Here is a 24,762-nt window from a genome sequence, read left to right as displayed (position 1 = left end):
GTATTGACATATACTTAAATTATCACGCATCAGCAGCGGTTCTGAGAACAGAGAAAATCTGAATGAAAAAAAAAGAATAATATAAATAGGCCTACACTAAATATGTATAAATTAAATAACTACCTAATTAAGATGACAAAACTAAAACACACTGAATCCTTTTATGCGCTTTGAAGAACTGTACCGGTCTTATTCTTCTTGTCGGACATAAAAATATATAGCAGGCCAGCCAATACCTCAGTGTGCCTAGTTTTTAACATGTCCACATGCTGTACGGATAGGCAGGACCGCTGCCTGTTAACTCTTAGATCCGCGAAAAAAACACCATCACAAAAACCCTTTCAATTTGCGGTTCGGGACTTCCATCCACTGTCATATGCGTGTGGAAAAGTGCGTGTTTTACAGCGTTCAGCAATAGCCAATCACAGACATGTATGTTGATTTGATTATCACTGTGGCCAATCAGAGGAGGCTATGTTACAATCCACTCACCAACCAAAGTGCCGGTTTCAGTTTTGCTGATTTCTACACTTTCGCGAACTCTCTTATTAAAACAAAGAAAGTGTTGGCATTATATAAATAAGAGATTAATTGTGCATTGTAAAGGTTATTTTATTACTTTTTAATAACTTTATGAGATTGCGATGAACTACTCTAGGATGAGAGATAGCTTTCCAGTGATTGTAACGGGAGCGCCTATTGCGCACTTTCTAGACTATAATTCATTCAGAATTTGAATACATTCACTCACGGATTCACTCTCTGATAACCCAATAACGCCACTTGCCATTGAGTTGCATATACTACATCTGTTTACTAAGTAAAGGTGAAGCGAAATATGTCTGTACAGCCACACTGCATGTGTTGACACGCGCGCATGAGTAAACAGATAACTTACAAATAGCATTATTTCTTTCACCATGCAGCAAACGTAAAAAAAAAAAAAAAAAAGAATAGAAAAAAAACCTTTTAAACCGTTTAACTGATAGTAATAATCGGTTAACGGTTAAACGGTCAATATGAGCATCCCTAATTACGGTTTATAAAGTTTTAAATATGGATGTTCTTCCTACACAAATGCATCAATTTGCTTCAGAAAGCCTTTATTAACCCCCCGGAGCTGTACTTTTTATGATGGATTGATGCACTTTATTGGACTTCAACATCTCAACACCCATTCACTGCCATTACAAAGCTAGGAAGAACCAGAACATTTTCTAATATAACTCCGACTGTATTTGTCTGAAAGAAAAAAAAATACAACTGGTGGTTGCTACTGGAAGTCATTACAAATTGTTTATGCTTGAGTGAAGTTCATTGAGGAATAACAGCTTGTTTTATCAGTTATTGGCTCATGTTGACAACCTCAAAGTGGCCAAATGTTGTAAAAGCCATGTCAAATTATAAATTGTACCATATGACAACTAATCCGTAGCATGCAAGTGATTGTACATGTGTGTGAGAGGTATAAATCAAGGTTGTGGCCAGTGTGCCGTTGAATCTGCGTCTGAACATGCCAATTACACACAATAAATCAGCTATGAGCTTTCATAGAGCGAGGGAGTTATACGAGCTGGCATAACAGTGCTGAAAGCCTATTATGACAGACAACAAGCACTCTTGATGGACTTTCAGGGATTCGGCGGATCTGTGCATGTGTACTCACCTGAGGCTGCTGAGGGATATTTACAAAGCTGGGGTCTCTGGGGCCCACGCTGACAAAGCGCTGAGCGGGAGACGTGCTCGGTGTGGAGTAGGCTGTGGTGAATTAAACACACACACACACACACACAAATGAATATCAATATTGTATCGGGAGAGGTACAGCTGTTGAGAGGAAGGCTTGATACGGCCACTGCGCATGTCTGATGGGAAATTCTATTCATTATGAAAAACACTGAAGATAAGCTTTCACATGCTTGGGAAACCCGAGACACTTGGCGTTCGGGATCAAGTGTTGAGTGCGTGTGACGGCAGGTGATGGGCCGTAGTACTCACTTGGCGAGGTGGGGGAGTTGCCGCCTCCCTCGGTGGAGGTGGAGGGAGGTTTGGAATCTGGCACGGGCAGGGGCACGGGTCGCGCCATCGGGGGAGGCGGAGGAGGCGGCAACATGGGGGTGGGCAGGAACGGGTTGTGCACCTTCCCTTGACTGCTCCCGTTGGGCTGGATAGAAACAGGACATAAAAAACATGAAAACAAACTCTGAGTATCAACTTCTGGACACATATGACCAGCAGGAACAACAGAAGTATTGCACATGTGCACGTCAGAAGAATGTGCTCAGCAATTTTCCGCTGCTTCTAGTCGTAAAAAATTCTGCTGCTGTGCACACTTCACTGTTCATAATCTATGACCCAAACTGCTCGCTGTTTCTCCTCCGGCCATCAGGGCCACAGCAGTTTGGCCAGAGCTGGGTCACCTTCTCAAAAGGACTGGAATTTCTGTATTACATTTTTGGTTTTATATTTATGTATATAATATAAATACTTTTATTTTTGGATATGATTATTCGCAATTAATTGATATGACAGCACTTTTATTTTGAATGTGAGTATTCGGATGCAAGAAATTGTGATGAATCAATTTGATTAATCACATTTACACTCAATTTATATTATGTAAACACAAACTTTTGTTTTAGATATGATTATTTGCAATTAAACAATTTGACAGCACTTTTATTCTGGATGCGAGTAGTAGAATTTAGCATAATTAATTTGATTACGCTAAATATATATAATGTAAACAAACTTTTATTTCAGATACAATTATTCACGATTAATCGATTTGACAGCACTATCTTGGATTCAAGTAATCGGATGCTAGTAATGATGTCTAATTGATTTGATTACTCACATTTACATTAATATATATTATGTAAACACAAATTTTTATTTGGATATGATTATTCACGATTAAGTGACTTGACAGCACTTTTATTTTGTATCTGAGCAATCGGATGCAACTAATCACAATTAATCGATTTGATTAATCGCATTTACACTAAACATATTATCTAAGCAAACTTTTCTTTTGGATACGATTATTCACGATTAATCGATTTGACAGCACTTTTATTTCAGATGCAAGGAATCGGATGTGAGTAATCGTGATTAATCGACTTGACTAATCACATTTACATAAAAAAAATTATATTTATATATATATATATATATATATATATATATATATATATATATATATATATATAAAAACAAAATCTTATTTGGGATAAGATTATTTGCAATTAATCGATTTGACAGCTTTTAATTTTGGATGCAAGTAATCGGATGCGACTAATTGCGATTAATCGATTTGATTAATCATTACATCAAATATTGATTAATTGATTTGACCACTTATAGTAGTCAGATGCAAGTAATCACAATTAATCGATTTGATGAATCACATTTACACTTTTATTTTGGATGCGAGTATTTATATATTTATATATATTTATAAATTTGATTTATATAGTTTTGAAAGGTTTTTTTTGTATTTTAATGTGCAGTAATAAAAGTCAGTACAGGGGATGTTAACATTAGCTTCGCATTTACACTAAAAGTGTTGTTCAGGTAGCTAGTAAGAAACATGTCTACATTTTAACTAACTTTAGTTACATTAAGATACTATATACTAGACTGTCTGCTATTACAGTAATTGACCTAAAAAACTAACCATAAAAAAAGACTTATAGAAAAGTAAATTAAAGTAAAAGTAAATTATAAAAAGAATAAAAGCAACACCTATTTGCCCTGCACAATGAACTGAATTTTATTTGGGACCACGTGTAGCTAAAAATGTCACTGTAAACAAAACAATCCAGTCAACTAGGTGTCTATATGGATACAAAAGACCAAATGGAAGTAGCATGAGTGTGTATGTATGTATGTATGTACAAAAGTGCTTCTTCTTACATTAAGGAAGCCCACCTGTCCAGCCTGCTGACCACTGTCAGGGCAGACAAGTTGGACAAACTCCTTGAGCGTCTCCTGGGGGTGGTAGCGGATGGCGTGGTGGGAGAAGTACGAGCCGGGCTGCTGGATGATTGGCGACGTCGGGAAATGAAGACTTGACGGCGTGGCATGAGGACTCGCTGCAAAGAGACAAACAAAAGAGCTTGGTCAGAAAAAGACAGAGGGAGGAGAAGGATGGAGAAGAGGGACTTCATGAAGAAAGGATGTGGATGTTGTGGTGGGTTTGTGCTTGGTTGGAATGCTCATGCAGATGGGGATGTACACACAAAGTGGAGTGTTTTAATGGGTATACTGGTTCAAAAGTAGTCACACACACACTCACAAGGAGACGCAGAGGGACTTTAGTGAGAGTGGATGCTGTATTTGATTTAATATAAATGAAAATAAGGCTGTGATGGACAGAAATAACTATGTTGAGTATCTACTCAGCCTCATGTCGTTCCATATCTGTAGGACTAACTGACTTTCACAGAACACAAAAGAAGATACTGAAGACCAACAGTTGTACAACACTGACTTAAATTGTAAGGATGAAATGTAACTCATACATGGTCTGGAACGAGATGAGGGTGAGAAGATAATTTGAAGAATCTTTGTCCATATAATCAAAGTCAGTGGGGTCCAAAACAACAACAGTGGAACAACACTGACTTAAATTCTAAGTATGAAAGGTCTCTTTTAGGCTTCTCAGAAATTAAGGCATATAAGTTTAAAACTAAATAAGAGTAAAAAGATATTTTGAAGATATTCTGAATATTTTTTGTCCATTCTGTATAATAAAAGTCAAGATGTTTTAACTGATTCTGTCCATATAATCAAGTCATACAGGTTTAAAATGTCATGAAGGTTAGAAGATATTCTGAAGATATTCTGTAGATGTTTCAACTGTTTTTGTCCATATAATGTAAGCCATAGGGTCTAAAACAACAACATTGGAGCAACATTGACTTCAATTGTGAGGATAAAAGGTTTGTTTGAGGTTTCTCAGAAATTAAGGCATGTAAGTTTGGAACGACATGAGGGTGAGAAGATATTTTTTTTCTCCATATAATAAAAAGACAATGGGGTCCATAACAACATTAGAGCAACATTGACTTCAACTGTGAGGACGAAAGTTTTTTTTGGGGTTTCTCATAAATTAAGGCATGCACTTTTGAAGGGACATGAGGGTGAGAAGATATTTGAACTTTTTTTGTCCGTATAATGAAAGTCAATGGGGTCCAAAACAACAATATTCGAACAACATTGACTTTAACTCTAAGGACGCAACTCTAAGGTTTCTTTTGGGTTACTTTAAAATTAAGGCTTACAGTTTTGGTACAAGATGGGGGTAAGAAGATATTTTGAAGATATTCTGAAGATGTTTCAACTGTTTTTGTACATATAAAGAAAGTCAATGGGGTCCAAAACAACAAAAATTTAACAATACTGACATTAATTGTAAGGATTACAATTTTCAAGGATTACAAGGTTTCTTTTGGGTTTCTCAGAAAGTGCATTATACACATTTCGAACAACACGTGGTTGAGTAAATAATGTACTCTTTTCATATTTCCAGGCCTCTGAAAAGCAGAAGTCATCACAGTTGAGTAAACTTCTACGACAAAAATAATTTTTGCGTTGCCATTTGCACCAACAGCAAACCAAAAATCCACGACAACACATTGTCATAGCCTGTGAAAAGGTTTCCTGATCAAACACTCATTTTCTGAATGAACTTATTCTTTTAAGCCATTACGCCATATGACACAGGCCATACTTTTATCCCACACGGCCATGTCGCTGTTCAAATCAAATTAAAAATGGCATCTACTCCAACTCAGAAGGTCTGTGACAGCGCACACTCACACACAATGCATGCACCTGTTCGTAACAATGGGTAGGCACCGCAACAACCAGCTGTTCAGTCAACAACACTTGAAACCCGTACGAGCACCGACGGAGAGCAAAAGAGCGTGGTACTCGGTACCATAACGGGTGCCAGATCCTTCTTTCATCCAGCATCATTACGACCGACGCGACTAATAAAACGTCTCGGTGACGCATCGGTCCTGGGCTCACTCGCACCTTGCTGGCAGGCCTTCTGGCCGCTCTGGGACTGACAGTCCTTTAATGGATCGAACCTTATCAAGTATTTAATTGTAACCGGCACAATCTAATTAGGCGGCTCTTAATAGAGGTAATATTCGGTTATTGGTTATTAGTATAATGCCTGGGATGTGCGGCAGCGCAGGGTCTTTAAGCCGTGATGTATCGCAGCGGAGTTAATAAGAGTCCGCACTCACCCTCTCCAATCTCTCGCTCTCTTTCAGGAGAGATGGTAAGCTGATACTACATAAACATTGTTAAAACCACAGCCCCCTGCTGCAGTAATTCACTTAGCTCTGGCCTTGATTTATGGCTCTGTCAATAGAGGGTGACTGGAAACTCTGGACGCTGGGGCTGCGATGTAGCCATTGTATTTACAGTAATAATGGAATGGACGACTCCCTCCTGCCCTTCTTTCGGTGTCGTTCTCCGTCTTACCTTCCCCGATGCCGTCTATTCACTGCCCGGCAAACTTTTATGAAGGAGATGCGAAGACACGCGCGCCGTGTCTTTACCGTCCCCGGCGGATTGGATTAGCCCGAGGCGCTGCCGCAGAGACCGAACCCCGCTGAGACACACCCTTTACAAGGCTGAGTCAGGATTCGAGTGGACGACACTCTCGCACTTCGCACAAATGCTAACTAACACACACACATTATGAACCAGTATACACAGAAATTGATAGTCAAGTCGCATAGCCAAGTAATCTTGTCAACAGTTTTGTCAATAATAATGATGAAAAAATGTCCGCACACTGTAATTAAAGTGCCAAAAACTAATTTTTCAAAAAAATAATAATACAAAAAATAAAAAAAATAATAAAAAATAACAATGTTGAGCAAAATGTGACGAGAATGGGCTAATGTATACATTTAATAGATAATGTCATAATTTTTATGAAAATACGACCACGAGAATAGATAACACAGCATGATATTTATGTTTTTAAGAAATATTTATATTAATATATTAGAATGAATCATTTTATATTAATTATTAATTACATAATATTACTTAATGTATACATACACACTACATACACATTTGGCACTTGTAATATTGTTTTTCTATAATTATATATAGATAGATTATAAATTAAATCAAATATTATATAAATATATATATATATTTTGTAATTATTTTGAATATTTAGTGTCATTTTCAAAGTTTTTTTGTTGACTGGAATATCAGCAAAACGCACTAAAATATGACATCTTTTATTTATATTAATTTATTATTCCTATTTGTATAATATATTAATAATTTATTATTGTAATAAATTAATAATTACAAATTAACATAACATTTTAAATAATTAAAATAATCATTAAATTAAAAATTAATACATAAACACGTTTTTGAATATATATATAATGTATTAACATTTAAAATAATTAAAATCATAATTAAAATAAAATGTATATATATATGCACACATTTATGAATAAATAAGTATACATCTAATTTATTTTTATAAAATAATTAATAATTAAAATTTTACATTTTGAATATTTATTTAAACATTTTAAATAAAATTAATATATATGCACAAACGTTTATGAATACATAAGTGTGTGTGTGTGTGTGTGTGTGTATATATATATATATATATATATATATATATATATATATACATACACACACGTTAATTTTCGTCAACTGAAATGTTATTTTTGTTGACTAGGCTGAGTGTGAAGCGCAATAAAATATGACATCTTTTAATTCTAAATATATATTTAATTTAATTCTATATATTTTCTAATTCTAAATATAAATACACATACATATATATATATATAAAACCTTTGAATATTTCGTTTAATTTTCGTCAAATACAATACTATTTTTGCTAACTAGGATCAGAGTAAAGCACACAAAAATATGACATTTTATTTATATTAATTTAATATTCCTTTTTTTATAATACAATAATAATTTATTATTATAAAATAATAATTAATAATTAAAAATGTATAATATTTAAAATAATTAAAATCATAAAAATAAAAAAAAAATAAAAAATTATATATATATATACATATATATATACATATATATATATATATATATATATATACATATATACAGTATATATAATGTTTAAATATTGTGTTTTGTTTTTGTCAACTACAATTTTTTTTGGTTGACTAGGATCAGAGTAAAACGCACTAAAATAATATGACATGACAAAATACTGACTACATTCAAATTATATTTTCATAAAAAGACAAATTAGCGCACGAAACGTAGCCAGAGCACATCTTGGAAGCCCACTGGCCCGGAGATGGCATTAAACGGCCTTTTCCATGAAATTCACGGATACAAGCTGCAATCCAAGAGCTGACTTAATGAAACACTTGAGCAGCATATGGTTTCTGCTCCGTTATCCTAAGAAGTGGATCCAACTGGCATCGCCGCATCTATCTGGAGGCAACATGTTAAGCCTGGACCGCTTTTCGTGACGTTTCTCCTCGCCAAACAAAACAATTTTTCAAATGTCGTCAATCACTCGCCCTTGCGAGGACAAACGCTTACCTGTTCTGCCTTTAAATCATCACGGAGAGTCGGCTTTCCGGAGCCAAACGAACCCGTAGATCAGTGTTACAGGTTTGGTAACCAGCTTACGTCAGCTACAACGAAAACCTACCCTCTCAATTATGCAAATTGCCCCAGTCAATTAGCGAGGAGAGAAAAAAAACACTTTTTTTTTCTTCTTCACTCGCTGACAGAATCTAAGTGTTGTGGAACGATAGCCAATTACTTAAATGGCTTGCTCCCATGTCATGTTCTTATTCGTTTAATGGTGGTTATTTGAACAGAAAATTGCAAGTAAACAAAGTTTGGCCGTGTCTCGAGTTGTCAAAGCCGCCGGATGACATAATTCACTCTCAACTCTTCCGTCTTCAACGTTCGCCGTTCCGCTAAATGCAAGACACCGTCTCCTACGCTTTAACATTCATATTGCGCACAGGGAAAACCCCACTGATGTGCTGAAAGAGTCTTGGTGAATTAAAAAGGGGTGGTGATGAGACTAATACCAGAACACAAGCGTGAGAGGGAGAACAGAGGCTCTGAGAGCAGCCGTGTCTTAACTACAGACACCAGGAGATCATGGGAGCCCCAGGAGAAGAGTCTGATCCTTAGAAATCACTTCTCTTTGTGCTTTATTAAGCAGCGGGCTCTTCTCACAAGTGTGGCGCCACCATGTTGGAGAACACGCTGCATCAAGTGGTGTTACTGGTCAAAGAGCTCAAACTTAGCTTTGTTGTGGCTAAATGTTTAAGCTCTGCACCATTAGACTTAGTTGAAACATCACCCTAGCTGGAAACTAAATATTTACAGAAGCAGATCTCAAGTAACAGCTGAAAAAAACTGCAGACTGACTAGAATTTCATGTGAATAACTGACTGGACTTGAGTCATTCTTTAGGACAAAACTGGTATGCATGTCAGGATTCAATACAAAAATAAATCCTATTACTTTAGGATCAGAGTAAAGCGCACTAAAATGTGACATTAATAATAAATACTTAGCTTATTTATTAAATTATTAATGATTAATATTTACAGCCTATTTATTCAATTACTAATAACAAATATTTACAATTTAATACAGTTGACCATGAATCAATAATAATAATAATAATAATAATAATAATAATAATAATAATAATAATAAAACCAATTGCAACAGAATACATTTTTTAAAAATTAGAAATATTTCCTAACGGATTATGTAATTTTTTTTAATTAGTATTTGTTTTATTTCATTATTAATAATAATATATATATTGCAATATTATTATGCATTGTTTTATTACTAATCATTAATAATCAATACTTAGCCAATTCATTAAATTAAAAATGATTAATATTTACATTTGAATACAGTTGATCATGAGCATTTTTAATAATAATAATTAATAATAATAATAATAATAATAATACATAATTTGTCTACTTATTAAATTATTAATGATTAATATTTTTTATTTGATACAGCTTACCATGAATCAATAATACAGTTATACAGTTTCGTTAACACAGTTATGGGGCAAAATAATACTAATACTAATTAATAATAATTATAATAAAACCAATCGCAACAAGATACATTTAAAAAAATATATATAAATATTATAAATACTTCCTAAAATGTTTTTATTAGTATTTATTTTATTTCATTATAAATAAAATGATACATAATAATAAATAATAAAACTAATGTTATTACTTATCATAAGTAATAAATACTTAATAAATACTTTTATTAAATTATTATTAATATTAATGTTTACAATTTAAAACAGTTGGCCATAAATCAATAATACGTTAATGCGATAATTTACATTAATATAGTTATGTGAGGCATAATAATAATAATAATAATAATAATAATAATAATAATACCAATCGCAATTAGATTTTTTTTAAATTATACATATTTCCTAATGTCTTATGCATATTTGTGTAGTATTTGTTTCATTTCATTATAAATAATATTTGTTTTATTATTTATTATTATGTATTGTTTTATTACCGATAATTAATAATAAATATTTTGCCTATTTATTGAATTGTTCATAATTCATATTTACTTAAAATAATTAGCATATTTTTATACATATATAAGTATATAAATATGCATAATTTTATTAATGGAAATGGAATATATTATCACTGACAGTAACGTGAGCAATGAATGAAAAAAAATAAATGACATGCACAACTTTTCAATAAAATTTTGTAGGCGTATTACATGCAACCAAATTAAAAACAGCTTGTAGTCACTAAGCTCCAAGTGTGAACTTGATCATTAAAAAAAAATTCTAATAAATGCTTGGTGCAGCCTTAGTCTTGTCTTTGGTCTGTAATAAAAAAAAAAAAGTCTGGAATACCTGTTCGACCTCTATATTTCTATTACTGAGTGGTTTCACTGAGGGCAAAAGAGGCACAGGCCGGTCACAGAGGTAGTGGGTGGCCCTAAAAGTTAGTCTGAGGGGGGTCTGGCGGACACATACCTCCCAAAGCAAATATGGAAATGATAATGATGCGCTGAAAAGGAGGCAGACTCCAGCAGCTGGTTGAGCGCGGCTCCTCTCTTGCCATTGTGCCGCCACCCGCGCGTAATAGAAAAGGCTCCGGATTAGTTCCACTTTGCAAATCGTGTTGGTTCACTGATCTTTTTTTTTCGCTTTCCGCAACCTTTTTTTCCCAAACCGGCCCATTGCTGCCAACTTTCATTGAACGGTGGATTATCAAAATAATAACTAAGGTGATAATAAAAGCCTCTTTTTTTGATGCGATAGGCAACAGGTCTCCACTTCAGCCAGTTTGAATAACAGCGAAAAGGAGGGAAGAGCAAGTGTTACGAAGTGGCACGGTCAATTGAAAGGGAGGACAGATTTAAGCGGTTTTAAATATTCTTTAATGGTTTCAGAAAAAGAAGTTTTCCGGCCGCCCCGTCTAACCGCATAAACCGGGTTTTGAAAAAGAGGGAGGCACTTTAAATCACTCACAGATTCGTGGATTTAGCTTTTAAGAAGTATTCTTAAAGGGGTGACAAGCTTCGCAGCGTATGCATATTAAATCGAGGGTCCATTTTGCATTGGTGGGCATAAAATATTCACTTGACAGCGATACCACTTCCAAGCGTGATTTAATACTAATAGCCTCACAAATTAAGTTGTGGTTTCAACTTCAACATATTCAAAGTAAGTCATGCTGGAAACAGGCCCTTCGGAACAATTCTGAGAGCCGTTTGGTTTTACATCCAGCACATGAAGAATATATAATGAAGACAAAGCAAAACCAGGTACATTTCCACACGAAAACCCCAGGTCTTCAAACACTGGACAAACTGTGCTTTGAATATGCAACGGAAAACCACGAACCAGCCAAGAGGCTGTAAATCCAGGAATCAGTGTTTATATTCCTCACTATAACTCACAACCAGGCAAAGACAACAATATGTAGCCGCCCACCGCGCGTCTTTGGGTTTGATTAAAAACCGTCCTTATCTATGACAAAACCATTCACAGCCAGTGACAATACAGTCGTGATAACCTGATCCAGGCCTCTGTCTGATAAAGCCTCGTTCGCTGGGAAAACCAAGCCATGTGTAAGTCACACTCAGAGATCCGGTTAAATGTTTACATTAAACGCATGTAAATCAAGCAGCCGGACGAGGTGATACAAACTGTGGGTTGAGCTCGTAAAGTGACCGCACTCAAGTCCTTACCGTATTTGTCAACAACTGTAACAAGCTACAAATATAACTCTCCCTCAGTTTAACCCACACTGCCTCAAGCCCAGTTCACACTGACAGCAAAAATACTGTCAACACAACACAACCCCCCTCTCTGCAACCAGCGTAGTCCAGTTCACAAACTTATAATCATTATAATACAATTTGCCATCTTTCTAAATTAAATTGCCATTGCTCGCAAAACTTTAGCATTTCCCAGAGAAACTTTGCGTTCGCTTACAAAACTTTGCCAGTTCCACAAGAATAACATAAGACTACTTTAAACTAGTCTTTAACTAGTCTTTAGCTCTTTTTAGTAAATCAAAAACATATAGCGCACCCAGTGTTGTCCAATTCAAGAATTTATAATCATTATAATACAATTATCATAAGACATTTGCCATTTTTCCTGAGAAACTTTGCATTTGATCGCAAAACTTTGCTGTTTCCCAGAGAAACTTTGAGTTTACTTGCAAAACATTTTTATTTTCCAAGTGAATTTTTGCATTTATTTGCCAAACAGAGAAACTTTGCATTTGTTCGCAAAAACTAAACACTAACTTAAAAACATAACACTATTTTTAACCTAGCTATTGTCAGTAAATCAAAAACATATAGCACAACCAGTGTAGTCCAATTCACAAATCAATAATCATTACAATACAATTATTGCAAAACATTTTCCCTTTCCCTGAGAAAATTTGCGTTAACTCGCAAAACTTTGCAGTTTCCCCGAGAAACGTTGCATTTGTTCACAAAACTCTGCCGTTTCCCAGAGAAACTTTGTGTTCACTCACAAAACTTTGCTGCTTTCCAGAGAAACTTAAAAATGAAAAATAAATTGAAAATCATTATAATACAATTATAGCAAAATATATTCCCTTTCCCTGAGAAACTTTGCTGTTTCCCTAAGAAAGCTCTTTTTAGTAAATCAAAAACATATAACGCAACCAGTGTAGTCCAATTCACAAATTGAAAATCATTATAATACAGTTATTGCAAAATATATTCCCTTTCCCTGAGAAACTCTGCCATTTCTTTGTGAAAACTTTGTGTTCACTTGCAAAACTTTTGAGTGCTAACAAAACTTTGTCATTTCCCAGAGAAACTTAAAAACATAAGACTATTTTAAACTAGCTCTTTTTAGTAAATCAAAAACATATAGCGCAACCATTATAGTCCAATTCACGAAGTAATAATCATTATACAATTATCGCAAAACATTTGCCGATTCCCTGAGAAACTTTGCATTTGTTCACAAAACTTTGACGTTTCCCAGAGAAACTTTCAGTTCACTCGCAAAACAATTGCATTTCCCAGAGAAACTTTGCATTTGCAAAGAAATTTAAAAACATGACTATTTTAACAAGAAAACGTTTGCCATTTCCCTGAGAAGCTTTGTGTTCACTCGCAAAACTTTTGTATTTCCCAGAGAAACTTAGCACTCGCTTGCAAAACTTGTGTTCTCCCAAAAAACCTTGCATTTGTTTACAAAACAATGGTGTTTCCCAGAGAAAGTTCACTTGGAAAACATTTGAATTTCACAGAAGACTTTGTGATTGTTCACAAAACTTTGCTGTTTCCTTAAGAAACTGTTTGCTCGCAAAACTTTGCTGTTTCTTTAAGAAACTGTTTGCTCGCAAAACTTTGCTGTTTCCCAGAGAAATGTAACAACATAAGACTTTTTTAAACTCTTTTAAGCTCTTTTTAGTAAATCAAAAACATACAGCGCAACCAGTGTAGTCCAATTCACAAATTAATAATCACTGCAACTTCACAGAACAGTTTTTTTATGCTGATTATAAAATCCAATTAAATAATAAATAATTAAATAAATAAAATAGCAACTGAACGTCCAATTTTCGTCCATTTTTTAATGAATCAATTAAAATACCTAAATAAATCGGAATTCAATCCTACAGAAACTGAATCAGAATCTAATGAGAATCGAATCAAATCAAGAGCTTAGGAATTAAGAAATCCCAGTCCATATCCATAGCGTGTTCTTGCTCATTTGCATACAAGTTAAACTCTACTCAAATTGGTTGCATCTCCAACCTGTAAAAACGTGTAAATAAAAATCATCTGGATGCTTTGACACTACAAATCACTGTCAGCGTGAACAGCCCTTATATATATAAAGTCCATTCAGACTTCAAGTTCCTGCTCATCCAGTCTAGTGTTACAAGGGGACAGTGTGGGGTGTGAAGGAAACTGGGATTTGAAGGATTGTGGGAGAACTGCTGGCTGGGATTAGGGGCTTGGGGAAGAAGAGTGGTGCAGTTTGAGGAGGATGGGGTGTTGGGACCTCACCTCTGGGTCCTGTAATGACAGGTCGATGATGGTGTGTGAATGCCGTTCGAGGGGAAGCGGTCTGCGAAGGCACAGGGCTGCTGAAACCAGACTTCTCTGACTTCTTTAATGTGGTAGGCGATGGCATCCCTGGCAAGAATGATTGATAAGTGCAATTTAATAACGCAAGGTCATGGAGATACAGGCTGGCGCAAAGGAGAGAGAGTGGATAGGAGGGTTGGGGTGGTTTGTTTGGGTGGGTGAGTGGATGGGGGTCAAGACAGCAGGGGAGACTGTGAGGCCCAGCGGGTGGCACAGGATACACTACATTGGGCCGAACGGTGACTCTTTCCCAGTGCAATGCAAGGTCACGTGAGTGTGTAGTGTATTGATGTCTGGATGTCAACAGACATGCGCACTAGGCATGACCTCATGACCTTTCCCACAATATAAGTAAGCGTTATTCATCTTCTGTGAAAGTTTGTGCATGTAAAAACACTCATGTCGTGCATCACGAGTCCAATCAGACTTTCGAGGGCGACCTTAAAGGAATATTCCGGGTTTAGTACAAGCTCATTTGACAGCATAGTATTGATTACCACTAAAAAATAATTTCCCTTGTCCCTTGTTTTCAAAACTCTGGGCTACAGTGAAGCACTTACATTAGAAGTAAATGGGGCCAAACTGTAATTGTTAAGATACTCCATGAATAGAAACGTAAAAAATGTTTTATCATGATTTTTGTGGGGGAAAAAAATCTTTTTGTGTAAAGTTAAAACCAAATTTACAGTTTTGACGCCATGAAAATCCGTCAAACCCAAAAACGTAGGTAAAAATTATTTTAGAACTTTAGAAGATTATTATAAATGTGGTACTTTTTTTGTTTTAAAGAAAAGGGAAGAGGCAAAATATTTCTTGTGGTAATCAACATTATGCCACAAATGCTGTCAGTTGAATAAACACTTAAACACTTAAAGAGGCATGGTGATGGGGAAAAATTACACTTGCATTGTTAAGCTTTTGTGTTCCCTCGCAAAACCTTTGCGCTCTCCCAAGAAACTTTTTGATGACTCGCATAACATTTGTTCTGTGAGAAACTTTGCATTTGCTTTAATAACTACAGCGTCCCCCCAAGAAATATTGCACTTGTTTGCAAAACTTTTGTGTTCGCCCACGTAACTTTGCTGTTTCTCTGAGAAACTGCATTCACTTGTAAAACTTTCACATTTCCCACAGAAACTTCGTGCTTACTTGCAAAACTTTGCCGTTTCCCTCTGAAACTTTGAGTTAACTTGCAAAACATTTGTATTTTCACAAGAATCTTTGTTTCCTTGCAAAAATTTGCAGTTTCCCCAAAAACATTGCGTTTGTTTGCAAAACTTTGCCGTTTCCCTGAGAAACTTTGCGTTTGTTTGCAAAACTTTGTTTCACAGAAAAAAACTTTGCGTTTGTTCGCAAAACGTTGCTGTTTTCCCAAGAAACTTCGTGTTTGTTCGCAAAACGTTTTAGTTTTACAGAAAAAAAATGTTGCATTTGTTTGCAAAACTTTGGCGCTTCCCAGAGAAACTTTGAGTTCACTTGCGAAACATTGCCGTTTCCCCAAAAAAACTTTGCGTTTGTTTGCAAAACTTTGAAATTCCCCCAAGAAACTTTCTGTTTGTTTGCAAAACTTTGTTGTTTCCCCGAGGAACTTTGAGTTCACTGGCGAAACATTTGTATTTCCACAAGAAATTTTGCGTTTGTTCACAAAACTTTGACATTTCTCTAAGAAACATTGCGTTTGTTTGCAAAACGTTGCCGTTTTCCGGAGAAACTTTGCATTTGTTTGCAAAACTTTGTTGTTTTGCTGTTTCCCCAAGAAAATTTGTTTGTTCGCAAAACATTGCTGTTTCCCCGAGAAACTTTGTTTGCAAATTGCGAATGTCAGCAAAACTTTGCCATTTCCAAGAGAAACTTTGCACTTGTTCGAAAGAAACTTTACATTTGTTTGCAAAACTTTGCAGTTTTCCCGAGAAACTTTGTGTTTGTTCGCAAAACTTTGCCGTTTTCCCGAGAAACTTTGTGTTTGTTTCGCAAAACTTTGCCATTTCGCCAAGAAACGTTGCATTTGTTCACAAAACTATGCCGTTTCCCATAGAAACTTTGAGTTTACTTGCAAAACATTTGTATTTTCACAAAGAAACTTTGTAGTTTTGCAAAAAAATCTTTGTGTTCGTTTGCAAAATTTAGCTGTTTCCACAAGAAACTTAGTTTGTTCGCAAAACGTTTCGGCTTCCCCGAGAAACTTGGTTTGCAAATTGCCAATGTCAGCAAAACTTTGGCATTTCCCAGAGAAACTTTGTTCTTGTTTGAAAAACTTTGCCATTTCGCTAAGAAACTTCGCATTTGTTTACCAAACTTTGCCGTTTCCCCAGAGAAACTTTGTGTCTGTTCGCAAAACTTTGCCATTTCGCCAAGAAACGTTGCATTTGTTCACAAAACTATGCCGTTTCCCCAAGAAACTTTGAGTTTACTTGCAAAACTTTGCTATTTCACAAAGAAAGTTCGCATTTGTTCAAAAAACTTGCCACTTCCCAAGAAACTTTGCATTTGTTTGCCAAACTTTGTCACTTCCCAGAGAAACGTTTTTTATCACTTGAAAACTTTGCTGTTTCCCAGAGAAACTTTTTTTATTCACAAAACTTTGCATATTCTCACAAAACTTTTGCTTTCATCCGAGAAACTTTGCATTCATTTAAAAAATGTTTGTAATGGAAATAATATGACATAGATGGACTATATTTCTAAATATTGTGCGAACGAAAAGGTTTTCGAAGAAATGCAATACTTTTGTGAGAGAATACAAAAATACTGTTAGTGAGCACAAAGATTCTTGAAGGAACGCAAAAGTTTTGGGAGCAAATGCAAAGTTTCAGCACTGAAATATAATTTTTCTCCCATATAATTTTTTTCATCACCACCATGTCCCTTAAGGGCTGTGTAGTTGAGCATAGCTCTGAACCCGTAATATTCCTTTAAAGCACTGCGATTTTTAAACACTTGGTTCGAATTAGTGGCGATGAGTGCGAGGTTAGTTGTTAATGGTAAAAATGGCGGCTAAAAATGCGAAAACAAAACCATAAGGCCATTTTTAAAGTATCTTATGCACCTTACCCGTGGGCTAGTGGGGTGAAATGATGTAGCGATGAGCGAAACAGGATGTGGTAGAGAAAAAGAAAGAGAAAGCTGAACAGACATGGAGGGAAGAGGAGTTAGGGATGCAAAGCACACAGCATTCACATTCACAGCCTGCCAGGCGGCTGTGCTTTGGCAGGGGTTAATGCGAGCAACAGATCAGATGCACAGGCTAACATGAGCTAACTGAGAATGACTGAAGTCTGTTAGTGCATGCTCAGCCACGTTAGTTCAACTCCTCCCTCCGGCATTAGCGCTCCCATACTGCCTCGGCTTCACTCTACCTCTCGCTCCCGGGTAAAAATAGACAGACGTGAGGGAAACCCATGGCCGATTAGCCGCTTGAGGTTAGGAATGCAAATTGATAAGAATGAACTGCAAATAGAAGGGGCAATTAGGAGGCACCGCTGGCCCATTTGTCACCCGGTCAAAGCGTTTAGTCCATTCTTCTGCACTGGGACAGGATATAAGCACTAGTCTTATGTCTTATTTCTCCCTGAGAGCAGTCCACTCACACCCCCACCACCCCCAGGGGAACAAGTTCATCCAGACGCTAGCAAATGACTTTAACCAGTGCAATTCAATCATGTGTGGCTAAAGCTGTATTAATGGTTTTAGCCGGCAGCCCTCACTCTCCTCGCGCTGTCCACACATCTCATTCTCGTTACGTAGCAGCACTGGTGTATGGGACGCCCCCCACAGCGCCCGATCCTATATGGAGGTCACCGCACTTATTACGAGCCAATTATAGTTAAATGAGTCTATCTAGAGAGATTTTACATCAAATAAACTATGTTTATGCAGAACATTTGACCGCGGATAGAAGCAGACAAAAATTTTTAAGTACGGCATTCCATTCTAGAATTGCGAAATTGCTAAATTGTTACAGCGGTTCAAAATGTAATATCGATTCACTTGCTAGTGGCCAACGTATTTACAAAAAAATAAACATAAATAAAATAATAAGATTAATACTATTCATATTATTTGGTATATTCTGTTCTGCATTATTATTAATATTATACATATTAAAAAAATACATATTTCATATTAAAAATGTAAAACATTGCAGAAGGGAATATCTTTAATTTTCATAATTTTAATATTTATTAATAATTATTTTTATAATTAAATTTAAAATTTAAAATACTGCAGTATAGAATACTCTAAATAAAACGATATTAATGTTAATATTAATAATTTTTGAGTTCCTTTTCCATTAATAATACTAACCAAAAAACTCATAATAAATATTATATTTAATAATAAAAATAACAATACCCACAAACAGGTCAAACTTTTTTTTTTTTTAGATATGGGGAGGTAAAATGTGCAGGTGAATGTGTTTTGGTGCATTTCTGTGTGCGTGTGAGTGATTAGAAGTCATCCTTGGTTTCTCCAGCCCTCGCAGACTCCTTCCCCTTTCAGGCGCAAGAAAGAGAGAGAAAACAAGATGGAAAGAAAGACAGCATCTCTTCCCAGCATCAATGGCCATTAGAGATTGCCTTTGTAATTTAAAAGGGTCACATCATGTCATGGAAAGGTTAACTACGAGGTCAATGAAACCAGGAAGAGATGGTTGCTACTTCAATACGAATATGGTAGAAGATTTTAAGGAAGAAGCCATCAAGCACATTTAGCACAGCTTACCAATATTTTCCAGTCTTCATTCATCACACACACACACACACACACACACACACACACACACACACACACACACACACACACACACACACACACACACACACACACACACACACACACACACACACACACACACACACACACACAACACAGACTGCAAAAATTCCCCATTCAGCTGTTCTCATTTTCTCCTCACACTCACAGAGTTCAGCACAGAATGCTTCAGAAGATCAATTTCAGTGAGTACGCTGACAGCGGTGGAAGACAGAGCGGAGTGGAAACATACGGTGTCACTGGGTCAGATGGACGTAGAGCCCAGAGCAACCCAAACTCACCCGAAACCGTGACGTAGACGAGAAAGAGACGATGACAGAATAAACAGAAAGTACATGGTGGAAAATGGAAAGGAGCGAAGGATAATAGGATGAGAAGACAAACATGGGGTTATGTCACACACATACACACTCTCACTGTCACAGGCCGCTGAAAAAGCATCAAAAGAACATCAGCTAAAAGCTGAAGTCGCTTTCATTGCTTGTCCACAATTTTGTGCGTTCAGAGAGAGTTAAAGCCAACTGATTAAGTTTTACACCAAATTCAACCTCATTAGCAATTAGCTTTTTGCACAAAAATGTTATTTTGTTAACATTAATTTGGACATATCAATATTTTAGTTTATCTTAAGTCATTTTGATTGCCTGTCCATAATTTTTTCCAAGTTCACAAGGCAGCTGAAGCCAATCGTTCAAGTTTAGCACAAAATTCAGCTTCATTAGCAGTTAGCTTGTTGGGCAAGAATGCTATTTTGCTAGCATTAATTTTCGACTTGTCGATATTTTAGATAATCTGAAGTCACTTTTATTGCCTGTCCATCATTTTGCACTTTCAGAGGGCAATTAAAACCAATTGATTAAGTTTAACACCAAATTCAACTTCATTAGCAATTAGCTTTTTGCACAAAAATGTTATTTTGTTAGTATTAATTTTGACGTATCAATATTTTAGTTTATCCTAAGTCACTTTGATTGCCTGTCCATCATTTTTTCCAAGTTCACAGGGTAGTTGAAGCCAATCGTTCAAGTTTAGCACTAATTTAACTTCATTAGAGTTAGCTTGTCGCACAAGAATGCTATTTTGCTAACGTAATTTTGACTTATCGATATTTTAGTTTATCTGAAGTCACTTTTAATGCCTGTCCATAATTTTGTGCGTTCAGAGGGCAATTAAAGCAAATCAATTAAGTTTAACACCAAATTCAACTTCATTAGCAATTAACTTTTTTTCACAAAAACGCTATTTTGTTAGCATTAATTTTGACATATCAATATTTTAGTTTATCTGAAGTCGCTTTCACTGCCTGTCCATACTTTGTGTGTTCAGAGGACAGTTAAAGCAAATCAATTAAGTTCAACACCAAATTCAACTTCATTAGCAGTTAGCTTGTTACTCAAAAATGCTATTTTGTTAGCATTAATTTTGACGTATCAATATTTTAGTTTATCTTAAGTTACTTTGATTGCCTGTCCATCATTTTTTCCAAGTTCACAGGGTAGTTGAAGCCAATAGTTCAAGTTTAGCACTAATTTAACTTCATTAGCAGTTAGCTTGTTGCACAAGAATGCTATTTTGCTAAAGTAATTTTGACTTACTGATATTTTAGTTTATCTGAAGTCACTTTGACTGCCTTTCAATAATTTTTCCATGTTCACAGGGCAGTTGAACCCAATTGTTTAAGTTTAGCACCAAATTCAAAACCATTAGCACTTAGCTTGTCTTACAATGCTATGCTATTTTGTTAGTGTTAATTTTGAGTTTTTGATATTTTAGTTTATCTGAAGTTACTTTCATTGCAAGTCTATCATTTAGCACTTTCAAAGGTCAATTAAAACCAATCGGTTAAGCTTAACACCAAATTCAACTTTATTAGCAGTTAGCTTGTCGCACAATAATGCTATTTTGTTAACGTAATTTGGACTTATCGATATTTTAGTTTATCCGACGTTACCTTGATTGCCTGTCCATCATGTTTGCACGTTTACAGGGCAGTTGAACCCATCAAATGTGGTTTCATTAGCAGTTAGCTTGTCATGCGAGATAGATTTATTGCATTAATTTTGACTTATTTTGACTTACTTTCGATATTTTTGCTTATCTGAAGTCGCTTTCATTACTTGTGCATAATTTTGATTGTTCAGAGGGCAGTTAAAGCCAAAAAAGTTTAACACCAAATTTAATTTCATTAGCAGTTAGCTTGTAGCACGAGAATGATATTTTGTTAACATTAATTCTGATTTATCAATGTTTTAGTTAATCTGAAGTCAATTTGATTGCCTGTCCATCATTTTGTTCATGTTCACAGGGAAGTTGAAGCCAATAGTTGAAGTTTACCACCAAATTCAGCTTGATTAGCTGTTAGCTTGTTGACAAGAATGCTATTTTGTTAACGTTAATTTTGATTTATCAATATTTTTGCCTCTTGCTAAATCTTTTCGTAAGTTTCAACAGTTTTTGGGGCGGGGTTTTGGAAAAGGGGCGTGTCTAATTTCTAATTCATGTGGTTTTGTGGAAGTTCGAGAACGAATAACATCATTATTAAACAATTATTTCAAAATTTAAGAAGAAATAATTGAAATTCAATTATATGGTAAGATAACTTGCAATATCCAGCCCTTGGTAGAAAGTGGTCTACCAAATCTGACTAGCCTGACCAACATCTGGACCAGCTAATGACCATGTTTAGAGCAGCCAGATGCTATATAGGCTGCGTTCTTGGATTGAGCTCTGGATGAGCTTCTGAGGAGGGACAATTCTCTGCCTGTAAGAGTGGGGAAGTCCAAACAGAAAACAGAATGAAACCTGTGGGCTGGCGGACAGTTGGCTTTGATTGTGTGCGTGCAAGTGTCTGTGTTTGCTGTGGACGGGGTCTGATGTCTCGGAGTGAGTAATGAACACTTGAAAAGGTTCTGTCAGTTGGAATCAAAGCCCGGCCGTAGTCAGCACTTTCCCTTCCGAGGCGTTATTACACACTGGGTACCGGTCCTGGCCCGATTCTCCTCTTCCCTCCCTTCCTCCTTCCTCACGGCTGACAAATTGACGGAACCCAGACGGGCGAGGAGGCAATTCTGTATTGAGTGCGTCTCTCTGCTGCTCTCCATCGCTCTCGTCCTGTAGCGCTCAACGTCCCCTCCGGCACATCAATCAGCGCTGGCCCGGCTACAGTCGGCAGTGAATCTACCCCAACCAGTCTCAACACACACTTACTACTATTTACAGGCGGACTATTAATTATTCAAAATATAGATATAATTACTGTTGTCTTGATTGCTCTTTTATGATGGAAGTAATTACCACACAGAAACTGAAGACACAAAGTTATGCAGATTTTTAATCTTAATGTTCTACCATATTCAATTTCAACCCCTTATAATAAGTTACATTTTTTATTTTTAAAAAAATATTTTTAAATGTTTTTTTTCATAGTGAGTAATATATATATATATATATATATAATTTAATTATTATTATTTTTATTATATATAAACAAATCTTATGAATTACTATGCATATTTTATATATTATAATATTAATGTTATGAATTGTGTTAGATATTTGTTTAATGTTTTTGTTTGTATAATTTTTGAAAAATGTAGTTGCTGTGTGTGGCCGATAAAACATGGATAAAACACTGTCAGTGTTTAATTTTATGTTATTCTAAAATGTATATAATATTTTATCTTTTTTTATATTTTATGTTTTAATTATGTTTTTAAATGTTAATTCATATTTATATATATATATATATATATATATATATATTAGAGATGCACCGATTGATCGGCTAGTGATCGGAATCGGCCGATTTTCGCATGATCGGCCCGGATCGGTGACCGGCCGGTCAATTTCTCCTCTTGCCGATTCCTAGCCGATCCCTTTATTGCCAGCGGCGCATGCAATTACGTCACAGCCACGCACTCATAGTCTTTGGTGTAAGTGAAGATGACACAAAGATCGCAGTTTGTAACATTTATATGGCCAAAATACAATGTAAGGGAACAACCACGAACCGCTTGTTTAGCTTGGCTGGACATGTGGTAGATCGGGCCCCCGCTCTGCATATTTTGCATGTCTCTGTTAGTTAACACACGTGATTCAGCTAACCCACTCGTTAGAAGTGAGCTCTGTGAATGAACTGTGCTCCGATTGACATGGTCCCTGCACAGTGTTCATTGCTCCCTACTCCCTGAGCAGGGGAAATCCGTTGACGTTTACTACACTTTCATTCATTCATATATTTGCGCTGCGCCTCCGCATACATCCTCTTCACACACTAATAGTTCGAAGCAAGCATATATGTTCCATTTGAAGGTAATTAAAGCGTGCGCGACGTGAATTTAATTTGTATTTATTTACAGATGCATTTATGTTACACTTCTCTAGTAAATATCATCTGTGTGTGAATTTGCTGTATGCGGTGGCGTAGCGCAAATATGTGAATGAATGTTACGAAGTGTAGTAACGTTACCGCTGGATTAACTGGTGACAAGGCAGAAATGCTTCTCTTTATCAAGGAAAATTTGCCATTAATGCTCAAGTAATAGCATTTAGTACTAGAATTGTTATTTCTACCTGTTTGAAGACACTGTGCACGTTTTGTTATTAAAGTTATTGTTGTGAGATGATCCTGTAATTAATGTTTTAAAAAAAAATCCATATAAAATTCATTGAAGAAAAGTAGATTTTTGTATGCCTGCTTTGTTACTTATATTTTATTTCTAATGTTTTCAAGGCTCAGAGCACTTTATTTTGTTAAAGTTATTTTAATATGAGAAGATGCTGTAATGTTTATACATTTCTTTTATTATAAAATAAAAAAAATACATTGAGGAAAAGATTTTTGTTAGTATAACTATACTATGTTAGTTACAGGAACTAATTTTATACCTTTTTTGAAGGCACAAAGCACTTTATTTTGTTGTTAAAGTTATTTTGTTGTAAGAAGATCCTATAATGTTTAAAAATGTATTTTATTATGAAATAAATTTAATCTGCAAATCGGCAAAAATTTAAATCGGCAGGTCACACTTACTGAAAAATCAGTATATATATATTTGTGAAATAAAAGTTTTAATATTATTAACACTATACAAAATACATTAATATTTATTTTTTGTAATTTCATATTTATTTATTTAAGGTTTTTTTATTATTATTATTATCATTATTATATTAATTAGTAAAATTATGAGTTCATAGAAATCTTAAGAATTACTGTGCATATGATATATATAATATAGTCAAAAATTGTAACATTTTAATATTTAACATTTGTAATTAAAT

The 24,762-nt window shown here is 35.3% G+C and overlaps 1 protein-coding gene across 1 annotated transcript in view; it reads right to left on the bottom strand.

Moving 5' to 3' along the window:
* Positions 1–1,538: 1,538 nt before the first annotated feature.
* The window catches only part of nfia (nuclear factor I/A), a 208,443-nt gene continuing 185,219 nt past the window's right edge, over positions 1,539–24,762 (bottom strand). The window contains exons 8-11 of the mRNA XM_073843630.1: positions 3,919–4,097; positions 1,999–2,164; positions 1,667–1,758; positions 1,539–1,595 (exon numbers count right to left, since the gene is read on the bottom strand). Of these exons, the coding sequence (XP_073699731.1) occupies positions 1,539–1,595; positions 1,667–1,758; positions 1,999–2,164; positions 3,919–4,097 (494 nt within the window). The remainder of the gene's footprint in view (positions 1,596–1,666; positions 1,759–1,998; positions 2,165–3,918; positions 4,098–24,762) is intronic.

Source organism: Garra rufa, chromosome 7, assembly GCF_049309525.1.
Source record: "Garra rufa chromosome 7, GarRuf1.0, whole genome shotgun sequence".
NCBI lineage: Eukaryota > Metazoa > Chordata > Actinopteri > Cypriniformes > Cyprinidae > Garra > Garra rufa.
Note: the sequence above shows the minus strand (reverse complement) of the source record. Positions and strands in the feature narration are given on the sequence as shown.